General features: G+C 40.4%; 1 protein-coding gene across 4 annotated transcripts; it reads left to right on the top strand.

Annotated features, from left to right (window-relative positions):
• The first annotated feature begins 54 nt into the window (after positions 1 to 54).
• Positions 55 to 21,520, top strand: LOC116328833 (phospholysine phosphohistidine inorganic pyrophosphate phosphatase). Of its 4 annotated transcripts, XR_005614051.1 has the most exons (8): positions 57 to 220; positions 349 to 536; positions 1,063 to 1,216; positions 1,321 to 1,384; positions 1,470 to 1,562; positions 3,508 to 3,599; positions 14,525 to 14,667; positions 14,787 to 14,831. XR_005614051.1 is itself a non-coding variant. In XM_031750726.2 (7 exons), the coding sequence occupies exons 1-7, from the start codon at positions 69 to 71 to the stop codon at positions 20,034 to 20,036; spliced, it is 840 nt and encodes a 279-aa protein (XP_031606586.2). In that variant the 5' UTR covers positions 55 to 68; the 3' UTR covers positions 20,037 to 21,520. The 4 variants fall into 4 exon arrangements, 3 of the variants coding, with proteins under 3 accessions (XP_031606586.2, XP_039472163.1, XP_039472164.1); XM_031750726.2 differs by lacking the exons at positions 14,525 to 14,667; positions 14,787 to 14,831 and adding an exon at positions 19,940 to 21,520 and having other exon boundaries at positions 55 to 220; XM_039616229.1 differs by lacking the exons at positions 14,525 to 14,667; positions 14,787 to 14,831 and adding an exon at positions 14,164 to 14,452 and having other exon boundaries at positions 56 to 220.
• The last annotated feature ends 2,747 nt before the right edge of the window (positions 21,521 to 24,267 follow it).

Here is a 24,267-nt window from a genome sequence, read left to right as displayed (position 1 = left end):
TTGTGTGTTTTCGCTAAACACATGAAACAACACACGTGCTTTGCCACGTGCCGCTTTACATTAAGCGCATGCGCACTAGTCACTTCGTCATGGCTGACACTGGCTGGCCGGGCTGTGCTAAGAGTTTAAAAGGTGTCATTTTGGACCTGTGTGGAGTTTTATATGACAGCGGGGAGGGTGACGGAGTTGCCATTCCTGGCTCGATCGAAGCTGTGAAAAAGTGAGTGAAATTTTTCACGTAGAAATTGTTTTAGGTTTACGTCTTCAGTTTGCATAGCTGTCAAAGTCCGTCACTCAGACTTAATGATGTATGTGACCACCCGCTGTGCCCTCCTGACCTATTGAAAGGCTCAAGGAATCCGACCTGCAGCTGCGATTCTGCACCAATGAGACCCAGGCCACCAGAGAGAAGTTTGTAGCCAAGCTTCGAAGATTGGGCTTTGACATCTCTGTATCTGAAGTCTTCCCTCCTGCGCCTGCAGCCATAGCCGTTCTCAAAGAAAGAGGTTTACGTCCTCACTTGCTGGTGCATGATGGTAAGGTTCATATTTGAGCATCTAAAGTTTTCAGACCACTTTTTAGTTGATTGTGTTCTAAGAGTGCACTTAGAATAAATGCACATTAAAAGCCCTGGTATAATATATGTGAGTGCATAAATGGTTTTTTTCTGTTACATTCTGGTGTTAAATTATAAGCTGTGTCATTTAATCTCAAATCATCTTGAGCCTTCTGCTGGACCACGTCTAATTTGGCTATTGAATTGTCTCATAAGTAAAACAAGACTTGTGTCTTATAATATGATTTACTTGATAAAGTCTCCCCGTCTGCAGCATAAGACATTGCTTATTCTTACAAATACCTGGCACGAATCCATATACAGTATATAATATATATATTTGATTTATGAAACTAAAATTTCACTATAATCATTATGTCCATCGTGTCCAAATTTTAAATGATAAAATATTCAGACTAATCAAAGTTGGTTGAGCTGAAAATTATCTAATAATTTGATGATTTTAGATGCAATAACCCATTTATGACTTTGCTCCTTCTCTGCAGGACTTCTCCCAGAGTTTGACGGTGTTGACAAAACCAACCCAAACTGTGTGATTGTAGGAGATGCGGCTGAAAATTTTTCCTATCAGAATTTGAACGAGGCTTTCAGGGTCCTTATAGGCCTGGAAAAGCCGGTGCTTTTCTCCCTGGGCCAGGGGTAATTAAATATTACTAGCCAACCGACATTACTCTATTGCTTATTCCAAGTAACACATCATTATATAATGAAATGTGTTTATTGATGTTAATCTTTCTTCATAGGCGATACTACAAGGAGACGGATGGTTTAAAATTAGATGTTGGCGTTTACATGAAAGCTTTGGAGGTAAAATAGGTGCACCGATATTTTTTTTAGAGTTCAGTGGAAATAAATAAGTTATTTTTAATGTTGGCTTTTTTGTTCTTTTTAGTATGCCTGTGATTTAAAGGCAGAAGTAATTGGAAAACCTTCCCCAACATTCTTCCAGAGTGTTCTCAATGATATGGGCCTTCAACCACATGAGGTATGCAGCAATACATGGCCCTGCATGTGCACAGAGTACAAGTTAGGATGGAAAAGTTTACTGTCAGTTGTGCAATAAAGACCAGCTGCCTGTAGTTCTTGTTTTGCAGCTTTGCTTTGTTGAGCTTGTTCCTCTGTGCTCTGACACTCCTGTTACAGTTTTTCCAACAAATTATGAACCAATGACACAATGTTTTTTTTTCTAGTTTTGCATCTGTACTCTACCACAATGGAGTGTAAATTTAGCTATATGTGACTAAAGTGCAAACTTTCAGCTTTAATTTTTTTTTTTCTTTTTTAAAATAATAATCCTGTCATCATGTACTTTGTTTTCTACAGTCTTTCAGGCCTCTTGGTGTTGCTGAGCTCTCCAGTCTTTTCATTCATTTTAATACCAGAGTGTTGATTTAGCCACTCTTAAAGATTTCCTATCTCTCTGATGGGTCTTTTTTGTCTTTTCAGCCTAAATATGGGCGTCAATGCTTTCAACAACATCTTATCCATATTTAAAATTCAACTAAAAGCTGTAAAATATGATTTCAACACTTTGAATCAACTATATCGATATATCAGCTATATCTGCTTTTGTTTCTTATAAGTCTGATATCATATGTTTCATTATTGAAAGTATTTGTAAGAATAAGCAATATGTTATGTTGTATGAGAAGAATGCAAAAGAAGACACTTTAACAGGTAAATCATATTATGACAGTCTTGTAACACTTGATACATTTGAACACAAATGATAATATCTAACAGATAAACATGGTCTTTTGATTTGATTGTAAAATTCCTGCAGGTTTTCTTTGTTACTTTTTCATGTAGAGGAACACATGCACTGCAAATCCAACACATGCACTGCAAATCCAACACACAGACACAAGAATGTTAACGAAAGTTTCAATAATCTCAGTATAAGTTTCACTCTGGTAATTTTCCTTCTTTCTCAGATACATGGATGTATTCGCTGCTAACTTTGCCATCCTCTCCAGAGCACTCGTTTACTCACCCAGGCTCTTGTCCTTATTTGTCGAGTCTCTCACTTAAAAAGCTCCCTTAGAGACCCACTGTTATTCTCTTCTTTCTTTGTTTCTTTAAGAAATGCCTTCTTAGAATCACTGAACAACGGCCTGTTTAGCCCAGTCACTTGATACTGCACTCCTCCTGTGTTCAAGGAACTCTCTGTACCAGCTCTGACTCCACTTTCATCAGCTTCCCCTCCTTTCTTTGTGCCTCTGCTTCATTAATAAAGTAAAGTAGTTCCATGGTTTGACCTCACTAAGCATGCAAAGCAGGTCTAGGTTGTCGATGTTCTTAAAACACATCTGCACTAGGTTCTCTTAGGAGTCTGTGGCCACCTCTTTTTGCCCTTGACACACTTGCATTGAAGGGGAGGAAAAAAGCTGCCCCTGTTTGATCTCGCGAGTAGCTTAAGTAGTCGTATTTTATCTAAAATTAGTGACGCTGGTTGAATTCTTAATCACCATTCTTGTTTTCATTCTCCCAGTGCACTATATTTGTTTTAATGTGTCTCCTTTTTGTTTTTCTTGTGTTGTAGAGAGCCCATCATGGGTTGCTCCTTTGTTTTTGCCCTCATCCCCCTTTGTGGCTTCTTTAGTAGGCAGTGGTGCAAAAGGTTGGTCACCTGAGTCAGTGGGGATGACGACTAAGCAGTTTTTGAGAGGAAACATGAGTAGAATGGAGGCCTGGATGAAACTGATCTGCCCAAGTGCTAATGAAGCTTAGTAAGGAAGCAAGGACACCAGAGAATAACTTCTGGCAGCTCGGTGCAGTAATGATCTGTAGTGTATCCAAATGTTCAAAAACATACTGTAGTGGTATTAACAAGTGATAAAGTTGGTTAACCACAAAGGGTCAAGTATTGTGCCATCACTTGCACGGATTGAGGAACTGCTGTTTTCTTTCTTCTCCTTTCTCACGTTCAGGTGCTGATGATTGGAGACGATCTTTTAAATGATGTAGGTGGGGCCCAACATTGTGGAATGAAAGGTGTACAGGTGCGGACTGGCAAGTACAGGTCAGTGTTATCCTAAATCTACAAATACGCTATGTGAACTGTGATTTGTCTATGTGGGGTAACTGTTTTATCTAATGGTTATAGTCAGTATGTTCTGTCCTGAATAATCCATATTCTTACTATCTATTTTACATATCTGTTTAATTATGTTTTTTAGAGATAAAAATAATAGAAGTAAATATTGTCATCGGCCATGTTGCTGCTACTCTTCATTTCATTTTATTTTTTGTTTCACAGATGGTGCGTAAGCTGCTTGTTAACAAATATCTAATCATTTAATCGCATAGCAGCAAATCGGTGTATTTTAGGCATGAAGATATGGTCAAGACGACCTATTAAGGTTGAATTTGAGCATCAGAATGGGGAAGACAGGCAGTTTAAGTCACTTTGATCGTGCCGTGGATGTTGTTGTGAGACAGGCTGGTCAGAAACTGCTGATCCAATGGGATTTTCCCACGCAACCAAGTATGCAGTTTACAGGCCCTAAAAAGAGTAAATATCCAGTGATAATTACAGGCAGCAGGGTGAAAAGTACCTTGTTGATATCAGAGGTCAGTGGCGAGACTGCTGAAGCCGATAGGAAGACAGTAACCGTTAATTTAATAACCACTAATTACAACGAAGGTATACAGAGGAGCATCTCTGAATGCACAACACGTCAAACCTTGATTGACTACAGCAGCAGAAGACCACACTGGCTGCCACTCTTGTAAGCTAAGAAAATGAACCTAAGGCCACAATTCACACACAAAAATCTCTGAGCAATGTTTCCAGCACCTTGTTTTATCTATGCCGCAATGAATCAAGGCAGTTCTCAAGGCAAAACGGGGTGCAACTCAGTACTAGCAAAGTCTCTGTGAGTGCTACTTAGTTTGTCCACAAGGGGGCACCATTACACCAGATTTGTGGTGCAATGCTTCCTTTGTAATGAACAGGCTTCCTGTGAGTCAGCGACCATATTCTTCAATCTTCCAGATTTGTTTATTTGATTGAGAATCTGCCAGAAAAAGCTTTATTCTCTCCACATGTAGATGCTCGTTGCCCGCAAGGTCGTAGTCACCAAAGGATTTATAGTCCCAAATCTGGAGAGTACTGGGGCGCCTTCCTTATGGTGTAATTACAGAAATATATGGTTGATTATTTTAGAACCATGTGGTACTTACAGTTTGAAGAAAAGAGAAAAGTTGCTGGGTGTAAGCGAGGATGCTGGTATAGAACTACATTATGCCATATGTGCTGTTTACTATAATTTTAGTATGTCTGCAGTTCTGGTAAGTAATATAGATGCTTTAGCCTTTATATGCTTTTTTTTTTTTTTTTTTTTTTCTACCTTACTCTTGCAGCTTATGCAGGTTTTTTCCAAAGTAAAATAATTGCTACAAACATAATTGTGGGCTTTTAATGTTTACCTTTGTCTTAACGTGAGTAACTCTTATGTAAAGATGGATAGCTAGCAACTGTGGCTGTCAGATGCATGCAACAGAATAAGACTATTTTGTAATACTAAAAGGCGATTAGCCTGTAATGGAAATATTTAAATTGCCTGCAAACCACGCATCAATCTGACGAGTGCCCTTCTTTATGACCTGCCCTGCCAACGTAGACTGGCATGCAGGTTGCGGTCATGTGACCAGAGAACGCTGAGTAATCTGCTTGAGCATCACTCAGCGTTAATCCTTAGCTAAGAGCACGGTCACTCATTATAAAAGCTGTCCTCTGTCTGGGCAGTCATTCGTTCAGAGAGAGAGAGACAGACCTGCACATCTCTGTGGCGGTATGCGTGTTGAGCTTAGAAGCCAAGTGGGCTGAACTTTTTCTACTGTAGAGTCTCAGTGGAGTAAGCACATGAATTCATCTGGTTTGTGTGACTTCATAGTCTACTCCCAGCAGCTCAGTTGAGCTCCAGTGTGCTGACACTCTGAACAGTGTCAATTCAACTAAACAGGATAAAACGGATTAAATTATATCACTGCCTAACCATGTTTTGTGGCGAAAGCATCTGGTTATAGACTAGCAGAGGAACATGTGTGAAACCAGTGTTGGGTTCCTTGACATGATGTTTATCAGCTGTGGATTTATTGCTATTATTATTATCAAAGGGGTTTATCTGGGGAGAGATGAGCAGAGCAATATAATGACTCAAAGGAAACCAAAACTGTTATTATGAATGATTAAGAAATCATCTGTGTTTCGAATGTATTGCTGCAATAGCAGCTCTGAACAGCACATCATGTGGGTGTGAAACAGTAATAACAGAAGAGCCTCACAGTATTTGTGTATTCTTTTGCCCACAACTAGGAACAGAGTATAAAGGCTGTTCATTTATGACACCTAAAGCGAACTGTCTTTGTTTATTAAACATGGGAAACCTAATAATAACCCAGAACTCGGCGCGCCCAGACTTGCTGACTTTACACGTTCTCTGAGAAGAAGAGGAGTAACTTTGACATTAACAGTGTTTCAGTGGGAATTTGAGTAGTGGGGGGAGACGTGAGATTTAACATTGTTTAGCTAAACGGGCCCGGTGAACCCAGGCTCGCTTTGAGCGGCTATAAACCCTCAGTCATAACTGTGAAAACACAGCTGTTTCCAAGTCAACCAGATGCTGCGCAGGCCTCCAGTTCCCATCACGCTCGGAGAAATTACGGATTCAAATACCCCAGACTCAGTGACAAGACAGGAAGGGAAAAAGATACAAATCAAATCGTATCAGCTTGTGTGAAAATGCTTTTCACTTCACATACTCATAGCTCTGGACAACTTTAAGCTTTTTTTTCTTTTCTTTTGTTTTTTTGAGTGTCTACTTTTAAAAAAATCCTCTCTAAAGTTTTACATCCTCTGAAGTTGGTTCACAAGCCGGTTTTGTTTTGTTTTTGTTGCTTCAGGAATGAAGAGTCAAAATTGTACCTCGCTCATTCTGAAGCTATATGTGTGTCTTTGACCTTTAATGTGTTAAAAGCTAAAGTCTGTAGTTTTTTTAAAGTATCAAATAGAACTAAATGGATACATGTTATAGTAATCCTATACGATAAGAGGGTTTTATGTGCACTTAAGTGCTCACTTTACTGTTAAATACGATGTATTTTCTTATATATGTGGCTCATTTTGATTAAATCCAAAAGTGGACCTAGCAAAGTGACTTTACTGGACTAGTTGGTGAGCTATAGGCACAACATAAGGGCATCTGTAATTGGCAGTTCTGCTAGCAGTCAAATTTCCCTTGTTCTTGTATATAACGAGTGAAAGTTAATGCACCTCAAGGGAGCCAGAGAACCCTTTGCTCTTTAATGTAGACCAGGTTTGCAAAGAGGGGCCTACCACTGAAAAGTGGGTGGAAATTACACTGAGAGTATAGAGATCTGACTGCTGATGTTAATCAGCTGCATGGGAACAATCCACAGACACTGAGCTCTGCTCCAAACCCCACTCAGTCTTTTACTTCTCTAGTTACATGCTTAATGGCAGTCAGAACATTATAGCTGTGTATGAAATTTCAGTGGTTACTGAATACTGTCCATATTACACTTTATCCATAACTGCTGTTTATGCTATTGAAAATCAGTAATCAGTAGTTGGTTAGGTTTCAGATGTAATTTTAAAAACACAAATTAAATTATTTTTCAGATAAAGCTCTGCTGTGTGTAGGAAAAAGCTCTTGTTGGCCTGAAATGCAGATTGTAACAATAATTGATTGGACAATTATGCATAATTGTACTTAAAAAAACACATTTTCCGAGTGAAATGGGCCAATTATATGCAGCATTTGGTATTAAAGCTAATGGATTTCATAGTCACATGGATTCAAGCTGTAAACCTGATATTGACTAATTATCACCTTATTAACTTGTTAGGAAACACTTGCCAGCTAACATGAAGCAGCTTTAGCATTCATTTGGAGTAATGTTTATGGCCAGCTGATAATCGCAAGTCTATGCAAAAGCAACACTTCTTCAGAGAGCTGGTGTCTGGGTCCTTGGCTGCTAAGTGTTACACTCATCACCAGCTAGGCACTCAATTTGTTTGTCTGCCATTCGGTATTTCGGAGGAAACACTTATCTGCCGCGGGAGTAAACAGGATTGACACAAGCAGCGAAGCTGAACTGAAACAGGGAATTTTCTTTACGCATAGAAACCAGAACAGCGACCTAAAGTAAAGTGTCACAACTGCAGTGTTCCCGGCAGGTTTGTCCCAACCATTTTGCTTCTTTAATAATGGTTCGAATGACTATAAAGTGGCCATATGAAGCCTTTATTATCTGTATGCACTGTTACAATAGTGTATGCTTATATTAAACCTAGACAAAGTCTTAAATTAAAGGTCTGCGTATGTAACTGAGAACAGCATAGGCTGATATCCTTGTTTATGAGGGGCAGCCAATCAAAAGAAAAATAGCTTTAAGGAAGGTGAAATGGTTTTATGGAGACAGGTGATGACTTAAGAGCTGCATAAAAAAATAATAAGGATTACCTTTAATTATGAAACATGATGGAAGTGAGCATAAAGGGCCACTTTATTATAAAAGCAATAGTAGTGAATGAGTGGTGGGTCATTGTGTTGGGGGTTTTTTGGTAATTATTTTGTGGAACTACAAAAAAAACAAACAAGTTGTCAGCTTGGCGTTGTAATAAAAAAAAAAATGTTACTGAGCAGTAAGGTTATGAGTATGATGCCCTTGTTTTCCTCTTTTAAGCGTATGTTACCTTTTTCAATAGTGATCTACAGCAGCCTGTGCCTGTGACCGATCGTGTGTTCTTTGTTTCTGTTCTCTTATCTTCAAGGAACTGCATCAGCGCAGAACTGGGAAGCTTTGAAGCTTCATAAAAGCAGGTTCACATCATGCTGTTTCTGCATGCAGCAGCGGTAAACCAGTTTAATTGCTACTGCCGTTTCCCCATGTGCTGCGCGTGCATACACCCTCAGCGCTGGCGTGTGTGCTTGTGCCGGGGAGAAAGCTGTGCAGCAAAGAGTGGGATACCGGCACAGCTTTGATAGGTGTTTTGAATGGGCGCCAGTGAGTTGGAGGAAGCCCATAGTGGATTCCAGTTGGAATCTGGCAAAGAGCACACAGCAAACATTTTCACACAGCAGCAACCATCGTCAGAGTGGTTTACACTGTGAAAGTCTCTCTGCGGCTAACGCTTGGCTGCTAATGGGAATGTGTGGAAACAAGCAGGCTGAGCCAGATTGAAGCTCTCAAGAGGGAACTAGTCCCTGATGATACAAACTATGAAATAGTTTGCTGAAACCGCACCCTGGTTCATGCCCTTTCTGTCTGTGGCCGTCAACGAGGGACGCAACAGGAAAAAAGCATAGCGGGGTTGGGTTGGTGGCCATGTGCTTACCATACATAGATTAGTGTCCCTACAGTAATTTTATGGCTTGCACCAAGCCCATGCTCTACTGTATTTACTAAAACAAACATGCTGACGTTTGCATGTTCACAAAAGAACATGCTAAAGAAAGAACGGTTCATTAGTTCAATGCTGCATTCATGGCCCATGTTGGCACACTGTAAAGAACAGGAAAACCCCATGTTGTTCCAGCGTTTGATATTCCACGGATCATTCCAGAAATATCTCCACTCCTGGCTTTATGGTCACACCAGGTACAATCATGTCCATAAATATTTAGACAGAAGCACAGCTTTTCTGCAGTTTTTACAAGCATAGTAGAAAGAGTCAAAGACAATTAATGAAAATGTTTCACAAAACATTTGGAATGACATTTTTCCTCTTTTTTTGTGGCTTTTTAATAAAAAAACAATAGAGACAACAGAGTAGCCTCTTTTAGTTAGCTGTTGGTTTGCATCAATATAGAAGAAGTGTGTGGCGGATGTTGCCTTTTGAATATATAGAGTATACGAGGGTGTAAAAGCGTACTCCTGTCTATCAGCAAGTGCAACGAAAGCTGTATGTTCCCCCACCCACAACAGAGTCACCACCAGCATGTTTGAAAGGCATCTTAAGGTGAAAAGGGGTGCCATGAACTTTATTCTTCATGAGAAAGCACGCCAGAGAACACTCTTGACTCTCTGTGCAGTCTTGGTCTCCCAGGTCATGTGTCATTTACTAGGTTTATCTTTGATATCGCTCTGCTGATTTTTAAAATGTATTTATTTTTGGCTTTATGAGCCTCAATAATAGCCTTTTCATGTGTTCAGTCACCTAGGGACACACTGTGGGAACTCTGAGCTGTGTGCTAGCTCCTTTCTGCGTGAACTAGTGTTCACATACCTCACCTAGGAAACAATTTCAAAGAAAACCTGCTTGTGTTGTACCCACAGGCACTGTGTATGGTATTATGTCTTACGAGCAGTTCTTTCAATATTGTTGTAAAATCTACTCAAATTAAAGCAATAATTTTGCAGTTGTATTTAGTCTTTATTTTAATTCAGGCCAAAAATGCTGAAGGACAGGTGTTTTCTGTTATCCTTATGTAGCAACTTTCTCCGACTGGGACGTTCTGTAACTGTCAGATTCTTTGAATTTAAGGCTACTAGGCGGATATTACAGTTGACGCTTAGGTAAACTGAGATTCATGAGAACTGAGTGAAACATGATAGTATAGTAATGATCTGGCGTGAGATAACTAGAAGAAAAGCTAACAGTTTGGCTTTTCTTTTGGCCATTGTTTCTTTTTGAAAATGCTCTTTGACAGACAAGAATATGTCCAAGAACTGGTAATGATCATGGCTTGTATACCATATGTCTGTTTCATATTTCATGAACATGGATGTTGTCAATGAAGCTTCTATGAGCTTGCAAAAAAACACACATGCAACATTGTGCAATGAGTACTGTCCCTGAGGACATGCAGTTCTCATCAGATGGGTTAGTATGCAAATATTCCAAACTATGATTTTAACTGCTAGTATGATCAGAAGCAACAACTCTGAGATTAGAAAAAGTATTTGGCTTAATCCAAAAGTGATGGTACAATTAATCTGTGAGCAAGCACCAAAGGATATTAACAGCTTAGCAGACTACAATACACTGTGCAGTTGTCCCCCAGCAGACCAGTCCAGAGAAACCTTCCCAGCCCAGACTGAACTGGCTCTCTCTGAGTGGCACATAACCTGTGATTAGTGTGGATATCCTGAGCAGATTTCCAGTGAAACCTGTAATGAAGTCTTGAAAATAAAGCCATTGTGAGTGCAGTGAATGAAAGGAAAGACAGCTCATTAAGAAAGCGTATGGCCAATCAGCCTCAGCAAACACAAGAGAAAGCTTTTCAAGTAGAAAAATGTTTGCTGTCAGCTTAATATAATAAAGTGGACAGAATTAGTATAATAACCCCAATATTACTAGCATATTTAGGGCAGGTTAATTGTATCCCCACTCCCTAAGAGGCCACAAGCTGTAACCTGGCACTATTCCTCATAAATCATTTGCCTGTATTTGAATGGCTGTCTAATAAAAATGAAGTGATCCAAATTTAAGTTGGACCTCCTCCATATGGTGATCAGATCTGGCAGTTTGACTGAAAATATTTGCTTTTAAATCTATATTGGCATGATGTTGAAATTGAATTTTACTGGACTGTTGGTGCCAGTTAGCTTTTACCTTGTGGTCATTTCTGGGATGGCTCCAAGATACATTATGTATTTCAGCTTAGCTTAGCTTTCAGTCCTCCTCAGGACGTATAGATCAGCACATATGATAATGGTCATGGTTTCATGTACTACTGCAAGGCCTTCCTTTTACCTAGACAGTTATGAAATGTAGTTTACCTAAGATAATGCCTTTAATTCTCTCCTTCGAGCACACTAAACTGAATTTAATGTGTAGTCTTGCCTGAGCAGGTTACGCTTGAGTCACATTTTCGCTTTGCGTTGTCTTGATCTGTGCAGCATTTTGCTTTGTAGAAAAGAGTGCAGGCACTTTATAGTGTCTCGTGTAACAGCTCAGTCCCACACCCTGTCCTCTTAACCACTCTTAGCACATTAGTTTTGTCTGTGTGGGAAGGAAGTGAAGTTATCTAAGTGCACTCCTCTCCACTGAGGCTGTGGGCTGTGAATTTGTCAGCTACAGTGTTTCTAAATGTGTCATTTAGGTCTGTTTATCTGTGCACCACAAAAACACTGACTCTTTACACCAGCAAAGGGACGCATGACATGTGCACAACGTGGCCTTTGAGCTAAAGCTAAATCCACAGGGGCCCTCTTTTGTGTCCAAGTCCGCCCAGATGTTCAGAGGAACTAAAGCTGGCACGTTCTGACCTGTTAGCTTTATGTAGAAATGTATAAACCTCACTGTACAGAATGGGTTATATATAAATCTGTGTGTTCATTTCTTATTAGACTGACAGAATAAGGCATAATGCTAAATAGGAAAGTAATTTTGACATTATGTGTCATCATAAGCATACAGATAAGCACAGTGATGTCTGACCAGCCATGAACAGCTCTCAGCATCTCTTTTGTCAGTCAGCAGCAGGGCCTTGGCAGGATGCATGGTAAACTGGGATAAATGTGTGTTGCATAAGGTTCCTATTTCCACTGTTGGATTTCCCTTCTATTTAACAGATAACACATGAAAGCTGTGTTTTATTAGTTGGATTTCTTTTGCTGCATGTTTCTAGAAATGGGTGTTCATTTCCATTTCATCCTCTTCATTGCCACAGAATTAAAGCAATTAAAATAAGTCATAGGGTTCTATAACAGAAACCGTGTTCCCTTAAGCTCTCTTTACCATAAATGTGTCGACTGGATTCCATGCAGTGATGCTAATTAACTTGGAGTATAATTTATGTTTCCGTCCCATTTCCATGGGTTGAAATTGTGGAATTTTGTAGGGGATGTAAACAAACTCAATTCTGGAAGTGATTTCCTCATCCAGCCAGCATTCCCACTCTTCAGACGCGGCCTTGTTTTTTTTTTGTTTTTTTTTTTCTTCTTCTTGAGCTCTGTTTCTACTGTTAACATTTATATCTTTGCAGTTTTGAGAGAGTATTCCACTGAAAAAAAAGAGTCTCGCTTGTTAGTTCTTGCTTGTGCTAACAGCTACTTGAGACCCATCATGCCATGGGCCACTCCAAATGCCGAGTGGGTGGGGCTAAATTGTAACTGCTTTATTTATCATTCCAGTTTTTCACTACTGTGGTCAGTCCTTTTCAATTTTCCAATTGTAGCGCGCAATCAAAAACAGCCAATCATGATGCCAACTGAAACTGTTATTGTAAAATATTTGTACAAAATTGTGGATCTGAATTGATGCAAGCACACTTGCTCCAAAAAATAAATGCTAATTTAGCATAGTACAGTGTTTCCAGACACTCCATACTTGGTAAGATACAAACTTGTGTAGCTATACTTTGGCTATCGCAAAATCTTTTGTATTTGTTTCTTTCTCTACCAACTAAACTTACACAATCAGGAGTTGAGCAACCAAACTTGGCACAGAGCTACATCTCAAGTCTGTCAAGGTTCTTATCTATATCACATATTTTGATTCCATCTTGTTGCTTAGCAACCACCTAGCACGTACTTTTAGCAATTATGCATCTAAATGCATAAAACAAGTCTTAAAACCACCATAAAAGTTTTATTTCATGGCAGCAGCATCAAATTAAAAGACCTTGTAGAACCTTCAGCACCACCTGAGCGTATGCATATGTTTGAACCTGTGTCGATTAGAGAAAATCCAAAATAAATTCAAACTTTCTTTCAAAGTCAAAGATGTCCCATTGTAGACTGGGTGACAATTTCACTATGGAAGAAGAAGAGTTCAACTGAATAATTTAAAAACCCCAAATTACTATGTTTATGACCATGATGGGTATATAAAAACTATGCATACCCTTTTCCAGTCTGATTTAGCATTCAAAGTGTTTTTACTACAAGCATCATTACCCCCAATTACACACACATTCATAAAGCACTTTTTAAAATTCTATTCTGACATTCACACAATCTCACTCCAATAAAAGCGTTGGGAGGCTCAAGGTTCAGTGTCTTGACCAAGGACATTTCTACATACAAGCTGGAAGAGCCTACATTCACCTACAATCTGTCAGAAAAGCATCATGTCAATTTTTTTTAAAACGTCAACAACTTTAAATGTATGTGTAAAAAGCTGTTAGGTGGTTTCCAGGTTGCTGGAACCCCCCGTTTTTAAACCTAACAGTCTTACTGTTTGTTATACAGTTAAATACAGAGTTTAAATCATTTACATGGGATCCTGAGTTTGCTGTCCTGTCTTATGTGACAGATAAGAGAGCCCTATGATCAATTACCTAGTCATAAATCTAAGAAGTAACAAAGCTGAACTGAACAATTGAAAGGCAAAGTGAGACTCGTCTTCAACAAAATCTCAAAAGCTTGTTTCATTTTTGTTTTTCGTATCGTAGTAATGTGTAATCCAACCACCTGATAGTGTGCCATATATTGAATCGAGGTCATAGATTGAAGTGGCAGTAGCTGCACAAAGAGGTTATAGAAGCCTCGCCTACCATGCCCCGCCACCCTTGGGTGTTAGCTTCCCCCTGCCTGCAGGCTCTTTTAAAGCCTGCTGTGCGTTATAAGTCAATGAGATATTAATAATTAACCTGAGCTTTTTTTCACAGTGAGACCAGACTCCCACGGTAAGACAAAGGAACCAAGCAGGCCTCAGTCACTGAGCTCCTTCAACAGTACTTTTCCACCCGTGAGAAAGAGAAGAGGAAATGAGCGAGAGTGGGAGAGTAGAGCGAGTTGTAGCCCACAGATGGCAGGCTGAAACATGGCACTGCCTCTTAAATACATGAACACAGACCCGTAGCCGTTTCAATGGGGAACCAATCCCTCTTGCAATTACCAATTGACAAGCTGCTTGGCTAGAGGGATTTGGGCCTTTGCCTGGATTCTGCTGTAACCATTTGTTTGTAATGATTTGTTTTAGCGAGCTGGTATGCATGGTTGTACTTGCATTTTCTTTATCTGATGCAGGTGACTCAGCAGTACCTCAGAGCTAACATAACACCCATGCGCCCTGAGATATACGCACAAAAAAGACGATTCAGCAAGTCATCAGCAGTGCTGCTAATAATAACAGCACACAGATGAAAAGAGTGTGGTTAGATCTGGGTCACGTAAGGCTTTGCATATTGAGCACAACATTGACAAGGACAGCTGTTAAATGTTGAAGAAGGTAATGGCTTCTTAAAAGCTAAAAATTTATATATTTTTTTCCCCCCTCTGCTCCCACCAGATTACCTAAGATGACTCCACAAACTAGCACCTAAACCACAGCTGCAAAACCTTTTGTAATTCATTAAATTCTTCTTCCTCATCCACACGGTGTGCAATATGACTTCATTTTTACATTTCATAGCGATGAATGTCACACCAAAGTGACATAGTAGGCTGTTGAGGAAATAAAAACTTTTATGCTTTGCATCCTGTTCACGTAGCATTGGATGTTTTTGTTATTGTGAAAGACAGAAAGTTTCCAGCGGGTGGTTTTCAGCAGATCAGGATTCTCTCTCACACACGCTCACAGTCATCACTCGTACTCACGGGAGGTTTTCGTACAGCCACAGGATGGAAAAAAATAATAAAGTGGCTCTTTGCGCCGCAACCAGGGAATCCCCTTTTGTGTCCAGCTCGATTGGAAAGAACCGTTAATCTGCGTAAAGTGTGAAAACCATGCTGCAGCTGTTTGCTGATCATGATTCAACATTATGCAGCCTTTTGTAAAGTGAAGTGATAACGGTCGCTGCACTGCCACAAACTCGGCAGAGGATGTGAAGGCTTCAAGTTAGCATCTGTCACTTCTGTTGCCATAACATGCACATAACATGGTGGTTTCCTCTGTTCAGTTGGGCTGTTTTTCCTAAGAAGGTGCAGCTGTATTATTTCAAGAATGTTATCTGTGCTTTGTACATATCAGGTAAAAGAGAACAGAAAGATAGGAAAAGTGAAGCTCGGAGCGGATTGTAATAAAAGCAGGCTGCAGCATCGCTGGTGTCGACAATCCCCGCGACATCTTCACTCGGTCTTGTGGCATTTTATTTACAGCAGAGTCAGTCTAACTGATCACATTTTCACCCTCCAGGCCGACGCTGCTAAAGCGGCACCGTGCAGCAGGAAACACGAGCAGCTGCACACCTTTTCTCCCTGTCCCCGGGGTGAGGGTAAAGAGCTTTGTCATGTGCCTGCATCTTATGTCACCCACACGGCTTGGCTCAACATAAAGGCTATGAATGTCATCAAGACGTGATCTCCCTCAGGTTATGCTTAATATCATCATCTTTATAGTGGAAAAAAGGCTGCGTTTCAGCTCCTGCTGCCTTCAGTAGTCTGGCAATGAAAACAACACACTGACCTGGGTTGACTGTTTTTCCACCTTTCACTTGCAGAGTGACTCTTTACTTTCAGTGTTATCTTCACTGTGTTGCTAGGTGGCAACTCACTTTACACAAAGCCTACAATGATACGCTGTATCTCCTATTTATTTGAGGCGCAGTGTTATAACAGTGTGATAACTATGTCATTTCATTGAGTTATTTGCTATGTGGTGTCTCTATAGGTAAGCTTTTACTGGTTATTCCTGTTTCTTACTGTGGGTTTGTTTTCAAATGCTTTTATGACTTTCAGTACACTTTCTTGGAAACTTCAGGCCTCTTTAGAGTTGTGACTTTTTGTGACAGATTTCCAGCTGGGAAAATTCTCATGATGACTCAGAAAGCCAAGTCATAAAGTGTGCAACGTGGCTGAAATATTGAAATATTTGGCTGAATTTGTCACACCCATGTTCCTACTGAAGAGTAAGCAAACACACTGATCAGAAGAACCTGCCGAAGTTAAACGGTACTACTTTTAAAGCCTACACTGATTAGCCAGCCTCTTTCATTGCTAACAAATGCTAATTTCTGTCTAATAGGAGCCATTTTTCATGTAGGCAGTTTGGGTGATTTTATACTAGTTTATGGTACTTTGACTACACCATTAATAGCACCCATTAAAAGTTAGATCAAAGCTTCAAAATTGCCTTTTGTCCTACAGTCAAATTGCAGGAAACCCAGATATTTCTAGCTTGAGTTGCTCAGGATGTAACACCAAAACATCACTGAGAGTTGTGCACTGCTAACCTGATTTTTTTTGTTGTTGTTGTTTTGTCAGTATTGTGTCAAGCAAAATGCCTGCTCAGCAGAGGTGCAGAGACAAGTATAAATCGAAATCGGGTATATGTGACGGTTTTGCTTCCCTCTGTGCACGAGGCGAGTTAAGCATTAACCGGCGAGAGCGTTTTCATGCTCCCTCACCCTGCGGTCAGTTACCTCAGGAGTCAGCTGAATGCATCTAAACGAAACAAAACAAAGGTGAAGCCGCCCTCTTCTCCTCAGGTTAAACAAGAGTCCTTTTTTTTATTTCTGTATCTTACCTCGTCTCTGTATGTCTCTGACTCACAGCAGACTTTCACAAACAAATGCACTCACTACATGAGTCATTATCTACTTTCTTTTCACGAAGGAACAACCAGTGCCTGCAAAAAAGGTGTTTTTAATAGTGCTAAGTGTCATGTTTTATACTGTATATATCATATGACACACTAAGGCATTATACTCCTCATATTTCCTATCCAGTATATACTTGATACCCATGGTGTGTTGAGCTAAGGCAACTTTAATCAGCTGTCTTGTGTTTTTTTTTTTCTTGTTCTTTTTCTTGTTTTTGCTGTAGGGGGATTAGAGATGTACCTGTCTTGTTTTTTTCTTTATTTTTTTTTTAAGCACATGGAACAAACTTTGGGATGACTTGTCGACTGATATAATTGGTGATTTGTTATTTTGGAAGCAAGTCCTGTGACAACCTGCAAGAATCACATGGGGCATTCATAGCTTTAAAGGATCGACAGCATTAGAGAACCCGACTTTAAAGCTCACTTTTCCTTTTTGATCGGCATTTAATCTTCCTAGAGCCCAACGTGAGGTCTTTAGCTGTCTAAAACCAAAGATATTCAAGTTTTCAGCTGTCACAAAAGAACATTTGGAGCCTGCAAGTGTTTGACATCTTGATTGATGATTTGCTTGAATGTTAATCAGCTGTCAAAATCGTTTTTGTCAAATCGGCTGCCGTGCTTGTTCACCACTAGCCAAGCTCACTGCTCCTTTTGGATTTTTTAATCTTTTTTTTTCTTGCACCACTTGCAGCCCAAATCGTGTGATCATTTACTAACCGTCTGATGAGGCAGTTTGCTCTTTCAGCGTAGGGGCAGCTGTGTTGTACTAAACCCTTGGCTGCTCCCCACCTCCTGCCTCATAGCTGACCTCATCCCTACGTGATGGCTCTGCAATGTCAGTCAGGCTCAGGGACCAAACCTATCTATTCACGTGTATTGATATTGCATTGACCTGAAGGACAGCAAGCCGCAGATTACCTCACCGGTAACACTAGCTGTATTGTGCTGAATTTTGCATGGTCACATTGACCTGGTTACTTCTTCATTATTCATGGGAATGGGAGGAAGGCAGCAAAATGAATACACACACACGCATGCATGCATGCATCTATGCATGCCTATCTAAAAGATGGAGTCAGGGAGAGATTTAAAGAAGCATCGGGTTGAAAAGACAGTGAGGTTGATACTTTTGGCTTCACTTCTTGAAACATAAGAGCCATGTGACCTATGTTGCTTGTGCGTTCATGCCTGTGCGTGCATGCGTGTGTGAACTCAATCAGTCCTCGGGCAGAAAAGGGTGCGGGAGTAATCCAGCACAGGAGACATAAAACCCCAACCATTAGTGGACCAGCTCACATAACCCAAGCACTGGCAGCTGACAGACATGCGTAAACACATGGCACTGCTTTGCCATATTCAGCGTGGCTTCGGCATTCAGCACCTCTTCCCCTATTTCCACCACCACAGGCCTCTTCTTTCTGTCGCTACACTTGGGCGGCTCACAAATATTTGCCATGGTGCTCTGTAAGCTTTCAGAAGTCAGGATTAATGGCGGTGTGTGCCTCACACCCAGGGCCTGACAAAGAGTCCCCATCTGGAGTTCCAAGCCGTGACTGGGGAACAGAGGCAGCACACAGAGCCTGGTCAAGGGGGGGGGGTGTCTATAGGCACCACTCCATAAATGAGCAGGACTCCAGGGCAGTTCTGCAGATGAATGAAGGGGCGTCTCTGTCTTTTGATGGAATTGGGTGGAAAGGGGGTCCTCCATGTCAGCTTGGGCCTAGTGCCACACCAAATGGATTACATTTCCACTACCAGCTGATTAAACAACCAAATCTGCATCCATCACTGGGCCTTGATCCGAACAATGGCAGCAGGCAGTGTGGAGGCTACAGCCTTGCCCGTCTTGACCAAGTCCACAGCTTTCCCACAATTTAGGAAATCGTGTGGAAACAGGATTATGGTATAGGGTAATTTTGGGCATTCGCCTGTGACCTTTTGATGTAGGGTACTTTATGTGGGTAAACATGTAAACATCATTTCTATGTGCGTGCTGTGAGTACAATAACCCTTTCTGTGCAATCCATCCAATTACAAATGTAGAACAAAACTAACAAGACAACACAAGTCTGAGGCAGGTAAACCATTTTCAGCACCTTAGCATTAGTTCATTTGCTAATTTGTCCTAAATGCAGAGTAACGATTAAGCTGTGAGAATGTGAGGGGAATACTGCAAGTCTCTCTTGCACTGGTGCCTCTAAATGTCTTAACAAAAATTTGAGGTCAATTTAGTCAAGGGGCCACAGAGCCACGAGAGTAGCACAGCTGAACAGCAAGTTTGGAGAAATCAGTCTGTTACCATGTGTGGAAGAAATGTGTTTTCTTACAGCCTCACATATTAACAGTATATTACGATTTGATCCTAACCTCCTTGATACAAAACAGCACTATAATTGTGGTGTAGTAGCCTGCAGATATGATAGAAAGGTGTGGTTATGGAGCCACAGTTACCCTGAGATACCTTCAAATCAACTGATATGTTGGGCAAAGGATGATGACTGTGGATGTACTCTGGATGTAGTGAAAGACATTCAGAGGGCAGGTATGCTTGGGAAAGGGTGAGATTGAGGCAGATGATACGCTGTACCCCCGCTCCCCCCCAAAAAAAGGGGGAGTAGCCAAAAGAACTAAAAATACAGTGCTGTTAAACAAGCTCTTAACAGAACCAGAGTTACCACACAGGATGACAGTTTTGATAACAAACTTTCTTTTTCGTTTCAATTGTGTTTCGTTGGGGTTTTTGTTTTGTTTTTTTCCCCCCACATAATTCATTCAGCGTTGTTAATCCATTTGACTGTGTCAAACTGCTAGTCCTTGTTTACCATTTCTTTTGTGCTCAAGATTTCCTTCTTCCTGCGATACAAGTCCTCAAACCTGTGCATTTGCTTCTCCTCCCTCAGGCCCATTGATGAGAGGCACCCGACGGTGACGGCTGACGGCACTGTAGACAACCTGGCCCAGGCGGTGGACATGATCCTCAGTCAGAGGGGGCACTGAATACCAGGCAGTGAACACTGAACTCTAGCTAATTAGCAGTAGCATTAAAAAGTAGCTTCTGAAAGTTTTCTTTGTTATGGAAGTTAAATTAACCAGCCCATGGCCTCTATAAACTCTTAACAGCCAACTGTATTGTCACACATGGGAAAGACTCCCATCTGTTGCTCTGCAAAGTGTGACACAAACTGGAATGAAGTTTGCAGAACAATTATCCCATCTGCAAGCGATAGTGTTGAGCATGCTTGAGCTGCACTGTGTATTTGTCAGTACATGATCGGCATAGATAAGATACCTCAAGATGACATGAGTCTGCCGTAACCAGCTGCTGACTGACAGTTAAAAGGCGAGAGAAATGCAGCGTTCAAGTTCCCACAGTCAGATTCTCCGAAGAGCTACTGTACTCACAATTTGCACTAAACATTTGCTGCACTTTAACGCAGAGTAATTGTTGTGTGTCATGTGATGAAAACAGAAAACGTGCACAACCCGTACAGAGCAGCAGGAAATGGTTGTTAGCAAAGCTATTTGATTTTTTTCTTTGATTGTTATAAATAAAGATAATTTTCGAGTCTGTGTGAAAATGTGTGGAATTTCCATCAGTTTGGAAATTTCATTGTCAGAGAAAAGCTCAAGGTTTTAAAGCACTTGGGAAAATTCAGCCTTGGCTCAGGTTTTAACTGGAATTCATATCGGAGAGGCTTTTGTTTTACAATAACAAATCGCTGGAAATGGGAAGTGAGCTGGTCTGAGAGATGATAAATGCAACCACTGCTGAATGCGATAAATTATGCTGATGCTTGGGCTCATGTTTCTCTCAGTGTAAACAAAAATGAAACTGACACTCCATCATCAGATTGAAGAACCGCAGATCTTCAGCTGCTTATCTTTATTTACTTGACTTTAAGCTGCCTTTTACTGGGGACAGTCCTGTCATAGCTACTCTATCAAAAGCCACTCATTACACACGCTATCTACACCGAGGATAAATAAAATGACTGTGACCAAAAAAAAAAAAAAGATTGGTTATTTGGCTTCAGTGTCACAGCTGGATCGTTGAGATCTTTGGAAATGGAGCGTAAAACAAATGATTCTCAATCGTTGCCCCCAAGGTTCCAGTGTACCAAATAAATTTGACAAGAAAAAAAAGCTCATTTTCAAGTGATATATTGAGGTCTCTCAACCAGTGCCTGCAAAAAAGGTGCTAATGGTTTATTTCACCATTAGCAGACACAAGCTTGAATATGCCTGGGCATTCAGAGGTAATGAAATGTTATGAAGGAGTATGAAACTGCGGCTGGACTGGTTGTACCACTCCTATTTGCAATTCAGGAATAAATGTTATTGTACACAGAAAAGCACTAGCAGCTGGTACCCGGTTTTCTAACAGCCTGCACATTGTTTGACCCTGTGTTTTGTCCATTATGTTACTGCCTGCTGGACTCATATTGAACTATTAAACATGCATTTGAATACTCTCGAATGAATTCACTTGGCTTTAACTAGGTTATTTTCCAGTTAAGGGAAGTGAAGTATCTGAGGGATCTAGGCCACAACACACACACACACACACCCCTTTTGGCAGGTTCACCATCACTAGGTTTTAAACACAAACACACACATGACCCAGAGCTGGATGATTGTTAACCTCACCTCCACCCGTTTGACATAAGTTACAAATTAGCAACAGTTTACCTATCGTGGCTGTCTGGATTGGTAAACAGCGATATACTGTATTCCTAATGGGGTGCAGTACATTGATTCTTTTCCTGTCGCTGCACAGCAAGATTGCTTTCAGATAATAGAGGTGACCTCATTTTGGGAGTCGTGTCTGGGCATGTAGAGTAGGATTTCACTGTCATGGGACAAATTGATAGACTGGTAAATCTTTGTCTCACCGCAGCTGTTATGGAGATTAACGTGTAAAGGTGATTGCTACATCAGTTTGTCACCTTTGGGCCTTTTTGGTATTGCATTGTGTTCAGTACGTTAAAATGACGGTATTGTCTTCGACTTCAATTTATGGTAAAAATAAAATAAAATACACAAGATACACTGCTGTGCAAAAATCTTGAGCCACCCCTTATTTCAGTATATTTTGCAATGAAAGTTTGAAATGGCTGCTGGGATTTATTTGCAGTGTTTTTCGGATCATTTTGATGCTGAATAATGAAAGTGTTTCCAATCAAATTCTTCCCAGATGGTATTATATGGTGGATCAAAATCTGCATTCATAATTCCATCAATTTTGACAAGATCCCCAACATCACTGACTGTAATGCATCCAAACCCTGACAGAGACTCCACAGTGTTTCACAGATGGCCGTAGGCACTAACTGTTATACGTCTCGCTTGACCTTGTCGTACATATTGCTAACGATTTGAAACAAATATTTCAAATTTGGATTCATTACTCCATAATTGATTTGCAAACATGTTTTTTCTGCCACAGATTTTTCAGGCCAGTTCTTGTGTAATTTGGCATACCTCGCCCTTTCCCCTATTTTCCTTCCTAACAAATGGCTTTTTGCTAGATTTTTTGGAGCTGTTAAAAGACACACCACGCCTTGTTGGTGCAAAATTACTATCTATGCCTGTCAAACAGTTATTAGGGGCATTGTTTTCTAGATTCATCTGTTTTTGTGACAGGCTGCTAGTAACAAAGTGACTAAAGATACAATTTAAATGTGTTCTTTGCTAGTTTTTCAGTTATGTGAAGACGCAACACTGGTTCATCCTTTGAGCTAGGTGCTTTTTAAATGTTTGAATGATTCATAGGTAGTGTTAAGTGACTTAACAAATAAGAAATTCCTCTGAAGATGTTTAGGTACAAGGACTGAGCTGAAAAACGAGAGAAAAAGCAGCTAAACTTTGAAAGATCTCCAAAAAGCCTGGAAAACTATTGCCCAAGGCCACTTTAAAAAATTGACTGGCCTCCTTGTAAAGCAAAATATGAAGAAATGAGAGGTGGAGAGGTAGCTATATAAATATATATATATATATATATATATATATGTATATATATATATATATATTTCCTCTGTACTTACATAGAGATCTCCACTAAGGGGCTAAATTAGCTTAAACTGATTAAAATTCAGTGTCCAAAGTTCAGAGTCACAGAGACACTCCATCTGTGCCATTCCTGTGAATCCAATATTTCAGGAATACCTGGAACAGGAGAGATTGTGACCATGTTTCACAAGTGATCAGTTATATGATACTAACCTTTGTTTTCCACCTATTCAGAGTTTTGACGACTCGTGTGTTGAGACTGGATATCAAATACAACTTGTCAAAGTGGCAGAGGAATTCTCTTTTATAGCCTTTTCTGCGTTTTACCTGTAAATGTAATTTCCCATTTAGTGCATTACAGTTCATTACATGTCTGTCTTGAAGTATCATCTTCTCTGGTCATAGCTGAATATGATTATGACCACAAGAGTATCCTCACCCCTGCCACCCTCCTCTCCTACAACCTCAGCTCATTAAGCTGATGATCTCATTTTCATCTTGCGTTGATGGACACCTTAGGGATGCAAATCCCTTTAGCATGAGTCTGAGGATCAAGAGCAGAATGTGGCTGTATGCTGAAAGTATCCTGCCACTTTCTGGCATCCAGTACTAACACTCTTGTGAGGGGTATAATTTCAACAGTGTTTGCGTTTGCAACAGAATCCCAGTCAAAGTTGTGATACTTTTTTCTATTTATTGAAATTATTTTAATGTAAATCTAAATTATGTTATTATGATACATTTATAAATGATTTTCCCCAGCTCGTTATCCACACACTGTGCATATTTGCAGAGTACTCCTTGCTGCAGTGTGTCTCTCAGACTATTTTCACATACACTACATTTGTATGACATCTATTTGGGTTAGGCTCCTCTTACACAGTGTGCACACTGCCGCTTTTGTAACGCACCTGCAGTTACCCACCTTAACAACTGCCAGCTGTGTGCTACCTTGAACTTTCATCTCTGCTCATTCGGTTCTTCCTGTTTGACAGGAAATGGAGGGTCAGCTGACCAGACAACGTCGCACACCTGCAGCTCTAAATGCACCATTATCCACAGAAACGTGCACTTGTTTTTACAGCAGCCGGTTATTTATCCCCTCCCTTCTGCGTGTAGCAAGCTGGTCTAAAGGAGGCCTCTTGATTTTGCTCGCCAAGCCACGCGGTTTCCCCACATTTCATCACTCTCCTTCCCTTGTGGGCAGCTGTGCCAACAG

The sequence above is a fragment of the Oreochromis aureus genome, linkage group 8 (assembly GCF_013358895.1).
Source record: "Oreochromis aureus strain Israel breed Guangdong linkage group 8, ZZ_aureus, whole genome shotgun sequence".
Lineage (NCBI taxonomy): Eukaryota > Metazoa > Chordata > Actinopteri > Cichliformes > Cichlidae > Oreochromis > Oreochromis aureus.
This window is presented reverse-complemented; position numbering and strand designations above follow the sequence as displayed.

What these genes read in the sequence shown, in the direction of transcription:
- LOC116328833 (XM_031750726.2), top strand. Translation starts at nt 69, where the DNA reads ATGCGCACTAGTCACTTCGTCATGGCTGACACTGGCTGGCCGGGCTGT. An exon ending in TGGGCCTTCAACCACATGAG is followed by an intron (nt 1,563 to 3,507) that starts GTATGCAGCAAT and finishes TCTCACGTTCAG; the next exon opens with GTGCTGATGATTGGAGACGA. An exon ending in GTGCGGACTGGCAAGTACAG is followed by an intron (nt 3,600 to 19,939) that starts GTCAGTGTTATC and finishes CTCCTCCCTCAG; the next exon opens with GCCCATTGATGAGAGGCACC.